Consider the following 13187-nt stretch of genomic DNA (forward strand, 5'->3'; position numbering starts at 1 on the left):
CACACTAACTGCCCCCTCAGCCAACAGCCACCCCAACGGTCACACACACACTAACTGCCCCCTCAGCCAACGGCTGCCCCAGTGGTCACAACCACACTAACTGCCCCCTCAGCCAACGACCACCCCAACAGTCACACACACACTAACTGCCCCCTCAGCCAACAGCTACCCCAACGGTCACACACACACTAACTGCCCCCTCAGCCAACGGCCGTCCCAACGGTCACACACACAGTAACTGCCCCCTCAGCCAACGGCCGTCCCAACGGTCACACACACACTAACTGCCCCCCTCAGACAACAGCCATCCCAATGGTCACTCACACACTAACTTCTCCCCTCAGCCAACAGCCACCCCTATGGTCACTCTCACACTAACTGCCCCCTCAGCCAACAGCTGCCCCAACAGTAACACACACACTAACTGCTCCCTCAGACAACGGCTGTCCCAGCAGTCACACACACACACTAACTGCCCCCCTCAGCCATCCTCCCTGGGAAGAGCTGTTTCAGCTGTCACAAACTAATTGCCCCCTCAGGCATTGCCCCTGGGAACAGCCACCCCAACAGCCACTCGCAACACCCATCACCCTCTTATCCACCACCACCATCCACAATCACCATCCACAACTGTCTCCCATGGCAACAACAGCTCCTGAAGCCATCACACGCATTAACAACCTCCTCTACTGCCACTCCCGACTTTGATGGCGCCTCTAACTGCCACCATGGCAACAACCACCTCCCTTACCACGCACCAGCACCAACACTCCCCCAGCCTGCTCAGTGGCCCAGTGACACACAGGCTACTTGCACCACCTATCCCAAACTCACTGCACGCTGGGCAGCAGCCTTGCCTCTTGTCACCACTGCCAGTTTCACCARCTGCATTCAAAATGGGGAAACAGAGGTGAGAGTGTCCCTGGCCTGCTGCTGCTTCACTATGTTACTGCAGTTGACATGTCCCTTCATCAGAGCATGGCTATGAAGCGACTCCGTCTTCTGCATTCACGCAAAGCAGGGTGCTGCTGTTGCCTCATTGTGCAGAAGGGGAATAGCTCAGGGAAGTGAAGAAATCATGGAAGAGCTTCTGTGACCTGCTAGCTTCACTGGGAATAGAAATCAGGCACTCCCTCTTCACTCCTCCTACCCCCACAAGCCATTTTTCACAAAATGTTTGTCTGTAAAACATCTTTGAGAAAACATTACTATAAAGCACAATCAAACTTTGAATTTGCTGTTACCCTTGACCACTGAAACCAGAAGCTCAAAAAAATGGACAGCATTATATGGCTGATTGATAAGAACACCTAGAGCTCACTTGTAGGATACAAAGGAAGTTCATTGTGGGGAATTCCAGCTTCTTGGCATAATAACCAGCTATTAATTCACAGGGCTGTTCCTAGGGGCTCACTATTCAGAGCTGTCCACTGTAGCTTCCTTACTTTCCTGATTGTTTTCCAAATCAGGATACCAAATTAAAAGAACCATTATTCCAGATCCATCCTCCCACAGCCTATGCTTTCACTTCAGGAGATCCAGGAACAACATACACATGTCTGGTTATAAACTCCTTTAATCATTAGCAGACTGGCAACGAATCAGTCATCTCAATGGTCGCTTTTTATTTTAAAAAATAATTTTACAAAAATCAGGAGTGAYGTAGCTTGAACATCACTACCAGTTGATATGTTTCAAATGTTGAACTTGTCAAGCCATTGAAATATTTGTAGCTGGAGCAAGTTCACCAACATGTCCTATGCAGCATTTGCAAGTCCCCTTCAGCCACAAGGCAAGCTAAGTGCCTTGCATGTAAACCATGTGAGAAGAGTGACACAGTCTCAGAGTTTCCTTGCTCTGTTAGGAAAAGGTCTGCCTCTACTGCTCAGCATTATAGTCCACTGCTTTACATACTTGGAACAGCTTTGACAGGTTTGTCAGTCCACAGGCCAACCTGGGTATTGTGGGGTGTCTGCTCACCTGCATAAATCCTCCTTTTTCTTCTAGCCCCATGGAGGCTGACTGTGAAAGGCATTATCCTAACTAGAAAGCTATGATTGTCTCTGCAAAGTGACTTGTAAATTAGAGGGAGGTGAAGAGCAGTAACTATCACAGTAGAGTTTTCTCAGTCAGGGTGCAGGCTCTCCCTTTATTTAGATATATCCTTGCAGGGGAGATCACTGGGTTAGAATTTGCTCCTTCCCTAGCAAGCAGCTCCAGGCTGCTGAAATCTGGATCCAGGCCCAGGTCTAATTTGCACTGGCTATACTGAAATTTAATACTACAGTTTGCAATGAGCCTCTCAAAGCAGCAGGTGCAACAGACCGCTTTTTCTGTGCTGAGTTAAATCCAGGCAGATGAAACCTTTTATTAGAGCTTAAAAAAAATTATACAGTAACTGCTGAAACTAGGACCACAGGCAGTAGGTAAGGTGCTATACRCAGACCAGATGAAGTAGGGACATGGCTGGATTGTTGCCATGACACATTGCCTCCACCGATAGCTCAGAGACTCAAGGCAGAGAACTCCCAATAAATATCAGATGGTTAGTGTGCAAAAAATCCCAATTCAAAACTTCTATAAAGGAGCTGAGAAAGTATACCAGCAAAGGCTGCACAAAAAAAGCTCCATTTAGACAGCTCAGCAGCACTGGCAGGACAGATTCTCATTTTGGTTTTCCACCTCATAATCCTACTGGTGCTAGTTTTATAGTACTGTGTAACAAACCAGTGAGCAAGTCCCAGTCTCTCAATATCACTATGTCTTTGGCTGTGTTTATGCATTTTAGGTCCCTCTGCTGGCAGTCAGATTGATAGGATTTGGTGGAGCCTTCAGCTCTCTGGAACTGATGATTGATACATGAATCTTTCTGAATAAAATACCAGCCACCACAGAGAAACTCTGCCGAGGCCCCTGAGCCCTCACTAAGTTCCTCTGAAACCTGACCACACTGATCATCAGGGAAGGTGTGATCACCAGATCACACTTCATCTGTTGCACTGACCAACAGCACCAGCAGAGTAAAGGGCAGGACACCCTACACCAGCAGTGAAATAGCATCTGTCCCTCCACTATTTCTTGTGTAATTTCCATCAAGTCAGATGTGCATGTGCCTCAGAAGACAGAAGTTGTCTCAGTCTGTTACGGTGAGAAAAGCCACCTGATGTTGGAGGTTCCCAGCTGAGTCCTAGCTAAGGTATGGGCTCCTCCGTGCTAGATTTTATGGCTTGATCTATATAGGAGCCTGAAATTCTTTTGCCCTTCTATTTTAAGTCTAAAAGAAATGGCTGGTACCCAGCTACAACACCTGAGACRGCTCTGACAATGATCATTTACAACAAGAGCAGATTTGCATTGCAGRTACAGGGCAAACTGATGAATGTTGAGTCCTTGTCCCTTGATCAAGTAGGCATTTCTCTGAGCTTGCAGCACCTCCAAACTGCAGATGCAGGAAGAGGGTTGCACTTGTGGCACTGGCCATCTTCTGAGAAACTGGATTAACCATTAATTTGGAAGGAGGTTATTTGCAACTCATACTTTCCGAAGTGCTTTTGCACATTATAGTCAAAAGGCTACAAAATTACACATATTACAAAGATTGGGGATTTGGGGTTTGTATGGCTGGACCTAAGGCACACCTGGGGTCARTACTGTCAACCCAGGAATATGGCCCAGAATGGATTCATGACAGAAACAAAGGCAGGCACRTGAACGAAAAAGGCATCACCAATTCTGTCTGTTCCTCAGCCTGGGCTTCACTTTGTTCTGAGGTATTTAGTTAAAGGGAGAAAAAAATGGCATCATAAACAACCTCGGTGACTGAAGAAGCCTCCCACAGCATGTTCTCTCTCTTGTTCCAGGGAAGCCCTCTGGAATACAAAACAGCTTTAATTCATCCTGCTCTCCCCACTCTTCCCTTACTTCCCTAGGAGCAGCACATATCTTTGGAACAGAAGCTGCAGTCGAAGACTGCAAGTGGGTAAAAGGAAAGGTCCAAGTCCTTGCTTTGGTAGCCCACAGGGCAGAGCTCTGAGCAGCCACTGGCTCGGTGTTTTGCAGGGAGCACAGCCTCCTTTCCAGACAGCCCTTTAGGTTTTCTTTGTTTGTTGGTTTGTTTGTTTGTTTTTTAMAGTCCTTTGTGTTTGTTTTTGTCACTATTGGGTGAGAATGTTCCTGTTGTAGCAAAAGGTGATTTTGGCCGCATGTTTCTTCCAGACATTATGAGTGCTCCAAAGCCATGCTGATGGGAGAAGGCATAGCCAGAGCGGCGGGTACTGGTCCGACGCAGACGCCTCTTGGGTGAGGGTGGAGGTGGCCTCTTCTTGGCTTCTTTGATCTTGAGTAGGATCTGAAATCAGAAAATAAGACTGAACAAGTGGGAAATGCATCGTTATTCATGAGCACAGCAAAAGAGGAGCTCAGAAGGGGAAACAAAAGCATGGGTCCAAAGCCAAAAATGAYTGACAAAACAGGAGGATGGTGGAAAGGGCTGCAGAGCAGGAACTGAACTTGCAGCACTAGGGTAGCACTTTGGCAAAAGGAAAAGCATATCTTACTCCAAAAGGCATTATTGGGAATGTCATCTATAAGACATGGGAGAGAATGATATCCATTTGTTACTCCTCACAGCACTGTGAGGCCTCAATTAGGGTATTGCTGAAGCTCTTTCAGGCACTTCAGTCAAAAAARTGAACATATGAAAGTCAAAGAAGTCCAGAAAGCATGATCTATAAATGAAGATTGAAAAATTGGCTTACTTAATCTAGAAAACAGACTACTAAAGGGGATTTCCAATATATAAAGGCTTTTTATGATGAGACTGGTGATCAATAGATTCTCATATTTCTTGGGAAAAGGGAGAGTGCCAGTGGCTCAGCAGGATCCAGAGATGCTCAACCTCTGTCCTGCCTGTTTGGGACAATGGCAGCTGCAGGTACTTGGGCTCTCTGGCCATCAGGCCTGTGTTTAGTTCTTTTCAGGTTGGGGATTTCTCTAGCAAGAAACCTAAACGCTCCTCTCCTGTGACAATTCACTTCCCAGACAAATTCTGAAGGAGGTAGAAAAGTTAAGTGATTTGGCATTAGAGAGAGAGGCCAACCCAAAGCATTAAGACTGGGATTCTGGGTCACATTTGTGTCAAAGTGTTCTACTAAGCTGAAAAGTAAATCCAGCCCACTTCTGTGTATTTTGAACAATCTGAACTTCCTCCTCTAACAGTGTGCTGAGGACCTTCCAACCAAGCAATCTTCTCTAGCACCCACCTACCCCCTCTGCCAGGGCTGGGAATCCCCTTCACTCATCCTCAACAGTCCTGGAACAGGACTTACAGACATCCCAAGGATGATTAAAGCAGCCACTGAGGACCAAGTGCCATCCCTTGAGACTTTGCTCAGGGATACTGGTGTCTCACAGCTTAGTGTAGGAAGAGGAAGGAAGCACCAGGTGGCAGCAACATTTAGCAGATATCCCTGTTTGAAAGACAGCCCGGGGATCTGTATTTATGCTGATCTTGTTCAGGAGTTCCTTGGCTGTAGTGAGCTGGGCACTTTCTGACCCTTCCATCTTTCTCAGCCTCTCCTTKCCCTAATGGCCTCATCTTCATATTTTTGGGCATGGGGGGCAGCTTGTTTCAGAAGGGGAATATAACCATTGGCTGTAAAGGAAGTAAATTCTCAAGCCAAAAAATCACCAGCAGACATGTATGCATGGCTGGAGGGTGAAGAAGTGCAGTCTGCCAGGCTAAAAACTGTWTGGCAGCAAGGTGTCACTGCTGACTGTGAAATATGTCCCTGCTTTGCCACTGAGCCACACCCTGAAACCCTGCACCTAAAAATAGTGGTGCTTCCTCACTCCAGTGCAATTTAATCCATGTCTAAATAATCTCAGCACTGCTCCCAGCTGCAGATGGTTTGAACTGTGCCAAAACACACGCTCAATCCTCCTTTTAAGGGACTAGAAGACAGAAGGATGGCAGCACTTGCACCTCCGGGGACATACACTAAGCAATGCCAGGCCCCTGCAATAAGGCCCTGCAGTAGGCTTAGGTGGCAGTGAGAAGGGTTTCTGGTTTATGAGCATATCTCCTTACTTTATCAGTCTCAGTGGGCTTTAACTGAGCCTTCAGTCGATAGCCAACTATAGGCAGCACACAGAGGGTGACGCTGAGGAAGATTGCTAGCCACGCACTTGGTTGGCTGAGGGTGTTTCGAGCTGTACCTGAAAAACAAGAGCATCATTAAAACCATGACAGCAGCACCTCTCACCTTATTCACCTTGAGTCTTCCATTCTCTGAGATCCCACAGCACTTAGCAAACAGATCAGAATATAAAGTAGATCCTTTYATCCAACAGTGAAATCAGCTTGCTGCAGAGAGGACAGTAACACCATCATCATAACTGTCTTAGATGAGCAAAGAAGAAAACAGCATTCAGGCTGAACTGCAGCAACTACTCAGGGAGACAGAGATGTCAGAGTGAATGCCTTGTCCCATTACGAAGAGTCAAACCACTGCAACAGGTTGATAGGTAAACGTTCAAGAAACCTCCTTCAGCTGCAATCCAGCCCGCTAGCCTTTTGCCAGGACTCCAGTTAAAAAGGAAGAATACTATTTCCTTATTTGCCAGTACTGTTTCCTGAAGCATATGAGTTGCTAACTCTTGAGTGTCCARTAGATGGTAGGATCACAGTCCTTTATGAAAGGAGCATGCATTGCTCTGGGTGTCTGCACAGAGGGAGTAGCCTAACGGGTATACTGGCAGAGCAGCTGCCATGTGGTAACATGACACTGACACATTCTTTGAAACCAAAGTGCTCACTGTTGGCTCCTCCAAAAACTGAAGGAATGTAGGATAGAACAAACAGTCTGCAAAAGCCTCATTACAGCATTTAATGATGCTTTTGTTGGCAGTAAAGTTGCTGAATGTCTTCTCTTCAGTTAGCCAAATCCTGCTGTATTACAACTCTGCTGAAATTAAAGTAACCAGGTTAACCGAGTCCAGACTTGAAAAACTTTCATTAAAAATGGTCTCACAGTGAGACCTTAGTAAGTGGTACTCAACATTATGGGTATTTTGGCCTAGGTAGTATCAACAGAGCAGCATATATAGATGTCCCTGGTAAGTAGGTTACCAGCTGTCTCTGGAAACTGAACAGACACTCTGCCTTCTCTCACTCAGAACTTCTGATATTAAAAGCCATCTCTACAGTGGATCTGGCCACCAACATGGAAAATACCTTACAACTGACCTGCATCTCAGATATTTCTAAAATGGCCAAGCACCTTGGTACTGCAGATGGGCAGAACAAATGGCTTAACAAATCCCAAAAGAAAGGCATTGATTATTCACCAACTTGAGATTTGAAACAACAAACTTTGGGATTTTAGAAATAGAGTTTCATAACAAAGCTCTATCAGTACTGGATATAGATGGACAGAGCTATTTAAAATGGCTAAATTACTTTGCTAAACTTTTGTCTTCCTCCTGCTCACAGTCTCAGGAGAGAGATTCATTTTTATATTATTCTTCACCTTTTGCATGTGTTCAGAAAGATTTTACGTAGAGTAAGGTTGCTGGATTTCTATGCCTTCCCACACCAACACATTAACTTATTTAGAAGAGAACACACATACTTCTGCAAACAAAATGCTCCTAAATATTTGTAAGGATTGGACATCTGGAAATAGAATAGCAAAGAGCTATCAGAAAGTTTTCCATCCACTTCTGTGGACTTATTTAAAGGATCATTCCTGTGGCTGTTTGAATGTGCATGGTTTTGCAAGGAAATGAACATGGGACACATGTCCACATGGATGGGTGGGATTCAAAATAAGCATTCCCAGCAGCCTGCAGAAATACCACGGTATTTCTTGTAGAAATGGCAATAAATATGTTCTGTAGCATGTTATTGCCTTTTTGAGAGCTCTTCCTATGCACATACTAGAAATACATGACAGAGTTAAGCCCAGCAGTTTGCCCATTTTGAATGCAATTGAGATTTGTCACAGGGCTTACCAACAAATGGGAATGAGGCTGTGAAGATCAGGTACATGCCATCACTATACATGGTGAAGGTGATGGCAAAGTAAACAGAAAGGCTGCCCCAGATGAAGAACTGGTTCACAACTGTCCAGTAAGCAGTGTCCAAGCCAATCTAAAAGAATGGAGCAATACAGCTGCTGTCAGTGCATTAATTATTTAGCATATCTATGCTGAATGCAGCTAGAAATCTTGCCCACCAATCTGTACCCCCCTCACCCCTCGAGACGGTTATTTGTTATGCCATCTGTACTTTCCTGTTCCAAAATCGCTGTATAATAACTAAGAGAGAAGCTCCCGGCTTCTCCCATGAACCCTTATTAGAAACAGTATGTACTATCAGATACACAGACACGATTCAGGGCTCAAGAAATACCCAAGCCACAGATCATAGGATCCTGGAAGAACATTCAAAGCAAGCATTACTACATTTGCCTTGTTCTTGCCCTTTTCCAGAGCATTCACTGGTGGTGCAGTACTTGAGACAGGATACTAGGTTCGAAGCGGCCATTGCTTATGTCCTTACCCCATGCTGAGATCTAGCTATCTAAAATTAGAAGGAGCCTATAACACCTCAGACAGCAGAAATCATTATCTAGAGAGGTGAGACAGATTAGTTTTTCTTTTGAGAAGTTTCTCTCATCCTGCCAGTATCATCTGAATTTTTCACCATCCTAATCTCAGCCACTTCTTCCAGCCAGTGCAGCTCTAGCATCTGCATCACACATYGAACCAGGCTGCAGAAGCAGCACCACAATGGAGACCTTATAAATGACTGCCTGATAGTGGACAGACAATCCTGTGCTTTAAACTCATCCTGAAAAACTGATATGAGTCCTTCTCTTCTCCCAGCCATAACTGCTTTGTTTACTATGACTGTAAACTTCCCAAGGCAGAGGTTCTGTCTTCCTGTGGCCCTGATCCTTCATGACACACAAATTCGTTGTTCTGTTGAACTGAGGAGAATAATCTGGTGTCAAGAGACATTTTTTGAAAGACTGCAAGATGAAGCAGCAAACAGAATGCTATCAGGATTTCAAGTGGCCCATCCAGATGCTGCCTTCATAAAACAATAACTAATTCCTAAAAGCATTACCAGGGATGCTTTACCTGTACAGACACCACAATCAGTAGGCTGGTCTGGGCCATCAGCGCAAAGGATTGGTAGTCWGCAATGGCTTTCCCATCGCTTCTCATTGTATTATACATGGCCCCATAAGGGATGAAGAAGAGAATGAGGGAACTGTAGATCCCGTGCAACATGCATTTGACAAACACTATTTTGTTAAAATAGAGGTTTTGCTGGCCAGGCACATAGAGCTGAGGACACAGCATGCTCCAGCGATCATCCACATCCTGAAAGTAAAGAGGAGATGATTAGAGCCTTTTGCTGGCACCCACCCAACTGACCTCACAAGACCACTTAATGTTGCCACGCCCCTGAGAATGCACATTTCCACGAGAAAAGGCTTTGCACACAATTCACTCATTTGTGCCAACTAGCATGCCACATCCCAAGGTCACCTAGGCACATTTTACATATTGAATTTCATCTTTCTCGTGCTGGAAAAAATGACAAGTGCTGCAAAAAATGAAGGCACATTTCTTCTTAAGCAGGCTGCATGTCCTTCTGTCCTGAAAGGTTCCTGGAAGCTAATGGATAGGAAATACCTCCACTGGGTCCACACATAGGCAAGGCCCTCTGACTTAGATTCCTTAAAAGAGCTGCACACTGTGAACCACTGTGTAAGCAGCAGGTGCCTACTCACTTGTAAAAGGCATGTAGGAACAGCTTTATTGCTTCTATGTATTGCTGAACAATAATAGCATATGAGGTAGAAATGCATATGTAAAATTACTGCAAGAAGAGCTCCATTAAAAAGGCTGAACAAAGAAAGCCTGGCTTAGGASATCTTCAGGTGTCTAGTTCATTCACTGTTCTGTATGGTCATTAAAAAGGTACTAGTCAGGCTTTAGGGAACAGAGCTAATAGGACATGACTACGTCAGGGGAGTGTTGCAATAGCAGGTTTTACTGTAGTCAACAGGCTAACCCAAAAGTCCCACCACACACTGAAACCCACTGTCCAGTTCAAGACAATAAACAATCTCCTCCCTTGTGCATCCTTTTTTTGTGCTCCTGGTTGTCACTGGCAAGAAACTACTTCAGGGGCTACCACAATAGCTAGCCAAAGAGTCAGCTGCTTTTGCTTCATGGAACCAGTCCAAAGCACCCCTATAAAAAAATCCAAATAGTGATAGAAACAATACCTGATCAAAGAGGCTCATTCCTAGCACCGGGAGGGAGGTATATACCAAATTGTAAAGCGTAATGAACCACTCATCATATACAGTCTAAAGAGAAAAGCAGAGCATGGAGTTAGCAAAAGGCTGTCTTTTCCATCTCTCCTAAAAGTATACACAATGAAACAMTGGAACATCTTGTTCAAAACAGTTCTGAGACCAAAAGTATAATGTCAAGCTCAACAGTCCATAACTGTTCATTACCAGAAGCTGAGGGAAYACACAGGAGAAGGATCACTTTATGATAGTTCTGTTTTCTAAGTATCCACTACTGGCCACAGCCAGAACAGTGTACTGGGCCAAAGAGCCCTTTGGCCTGGCCCAGTATGACTGTTCTTGAGTCCTAATGAAATGGCAGCCCTGGTGCAGTCTGCCTGTAACTATTTCATGCCTGTATTTGCAGAAAGCAACATTCACCTCTAGGCAGAAATAAAATGCCAGAACACCACTGGAGTCCCATCTAAGCCCAGCTCAAAAGGCACATTGTTGGTCACTTCAAACACACTGACCAAGGTACTCAGCTCTCAGTGGCAGTGCTCCTGTGTGAGAGAAAGCTCTGAGCACCAGGACAGCAGTGACAGGGCAGACACCCCTGGTCCCCAGCCGGCCCAGGGCCCTCAGCCGCCTGCAGTGCTGCCCCAGGCACTGTTGAGCAGCTGGCACAGCGGCAGCCGCCAGGTGGGAGCTGCGGGCTACTGCAGGCTGCAAGCTAGCAGGCAAGGACGGTAGCATGCTTCCTGCACCATTGCACCCTTGGCTCCAGGACTAATATTTTCACACTAACTGTGCTTTCCTGGTGCTGGATTGGGGTGGAGATACATTTGTCTTAAACTAATGCTGCATATTTCATTGCATAGGATTTGCTTCTCTCACAAGCTGCTGAAACACACAGGCAATCTGGGGTTAAACTAACTGCTTTAAATGTACTACTAAGGCAGCCATAGGCCCTATACAGATCTGCGTCAAACTGGCCAGGCGTCCATCTAGACTGTATGCTTATTTGATGGCTGTAGTCAGTCTGAACACTTTCAAAAATCCCATGAGGTAGCTATCTGCTTCATAATGCACCTAAACATCTTCAGGTATCTGTCCTTTACCACCAGTCCAATGAAGGAAGCCGTATCTGCATTAAACTGGTACAGCTGGAGAAGACAGGCCTATGTACCTTTCAGTGAGGCAGAGGGAATGGCTTATTTTATTTACACTTTTAAAATATTTCCAGATACTTTGCTTTAAAATGCTAAACATGATCATGAGAAAACAGAAGCTGACTTGCCTGTGCTGAGAAGCCAGAGAAGAATCCATACCAGAAATGCACTAATGTGAAGGCAAAATTCTTATAGAAAAAGTATTTGAGGAACTTGCTCATGCGGATGTAGGACCACCGGCCGTGGACTAAGAGCAGGCGCTGGAGGTAACGGAACTGTGCAAAGGAGAAGTCACTGGACAAGACTGCCTGCATCCCCTCCTGGCCACTGATGCCAACCCCAATGTGGGCAGCTGCAACAAGAAGATTATTGGTCATGTCATTAAAATGAGAGCTTTGATAACTCCAGTTTTTAAATGTCCCCCACACTGGGACACTGTGTTAATTCCTTCTCAGCCTGAGTAGAAAAAGTCAAATGTAAAGCTATTTATGAAAAAAAACACCGATTTGGGAAAACTAATTTTTTCAGCAGCATTACAGTTTTTGCTATGGTGGTACATTTACAATAACTGGGCTTATGTTATTTGAATGGAATTACACCCTCAGTGACAATACATGTTTTCTTTCTTAATGTTTATCAATGGCACAAAACATCACCGCTGTTATGAAGAAATACCTTTAATTTCTATTGAGATGTGACCTGTATTTATATTCATGCATGTTCTTCTAGCAGTCCTAAAACGAACGTCGCTCCAAACCAACAAACTCCTTACAGATTTCTAAAATGCAGTGGTACAAGGCAGACTGTAACCATTTTACATTTTCTGGGTCTTATTAGTTCAATCAAACAATTAGACAGAAGAGTCACGTCTCTTTTAATAGTAACTTGGGTTTATTAAACATGGACATAAGTTTAATGTGACAGCTAATTATACAGCTTTAACTAATGAGAACAATCTTGATGGCTGGAGGTTGCTTAGACTGAGAGGTTTCCATGGAACAGTGAGTTGATAAAATCCCAAAGTCCCAACCCTCTCGTAGTGGCGGGGTTCATTTCTAATTATCATGTACATTTTAACTTGCTTTTCTTATCCTTTCTTGACTGGCTGCCTGACTTATCTCCCTTGAAGCTCCCTACTTAGCCTTTGCTTTCTTAATTAAAAGGCTCCAGTTAATCAATTTTTGCAAATTAACACAAGGAAGATTAGTAATAGGCCCTTCTGAATAATCTTAATTTAATTATACCTAGTTAAGGCATTTTTTTCATAAATTCATTGAGGTAATGTAGCACCAAATGATGCTCAAGGACAAAGGGGCTAGAGGCCTGTTTTTTATAATATAAAGGAGATAAATGACAAGTAGCCCCAAGCCACATGGAAATGTTAAAAAATTCATATAACATTATACAGACTGTTTACAAGCATGAAGATTTTCCTTTTGCATTGTTGATAGGCCATCTCTCTGATATAAATTTGTTTATTCTTAGCATTGCCACTGCGATGGTAGTCACACAGACATAGGTGGACATGTGTCACAGCCCCTACAGGCTTTTGTGTACTCTGGAGGCAAGAAGTGAGCAACACTTGACCCCAGGGAGCAGTGGAGTGAGGGAACCAGTAGATCTAAATCAAAGGACCTCAGGGGATGGTCAATTTGACACAGTCAAGGATGCTGACAAAAATTGAATCCTTGTGTATTGG

The 13187-nt window shown here is 44.6% G+C and overlaps 1 protein-coding gene across 1 annotated transcript in view; it reads right to left on the reverse strand.

Annotated features, from left to right (window-relative positions):
* Nucleotides 1-1560: 1560 nt before the first annotated feature.
* LOC112967748 (phospholipid-transporting ATPase ID-like) overlaps nucleotides 1561-13187 on the reverse strand; it is a 75647-nt gene continuing 64020 nt past the window's right edge. The window contains exons 23-28 of the mRNA XM_026069219.1: nucleotides 11617-11840; nucleotides 10308-10391; nucleotides 9148-9393; nucleotides 8014-8152; nucleotides 6089-6216; nucleotides 1561-4348 (exon numbers count right to left, since the gene is read on the reverse strand). Coding sequence (XP_025925004.1) covers nucleotides 4127-4348; nucleotides 6089-6216; nucleotides 8014-8152; nucleotides 9148-9393; nucleotides 10308-10391; nucleotides 11617-11840 — 1043 coding nt within the window. The 3' untranslated portion in view covers nucleotides 1561-4126. The remainder of the gene's footprint in view (nucleotides 4349-6088; nucleotides 6217-8013; nucleotides 8153-9147; nucleotides 9394-10307; nucleotides 10392-11616; nucleotides 11841-13187) is intronic.

This window comes from Apteryx rowi, unplaced genomic scaffold, assembly GCF_003343035.1.
Source record: "Apteryx rowi isolate R43461 unplaced genomic scaffold, aptRow1 scaffold_289, whole genome shotgun sequence".
Classification (NCBI taxonomy): Eukaryota; Metazoa; Chordata; class Aves; order Apterygiformes; family Apterygidae; genus Apteryx; species Apteryx rowi.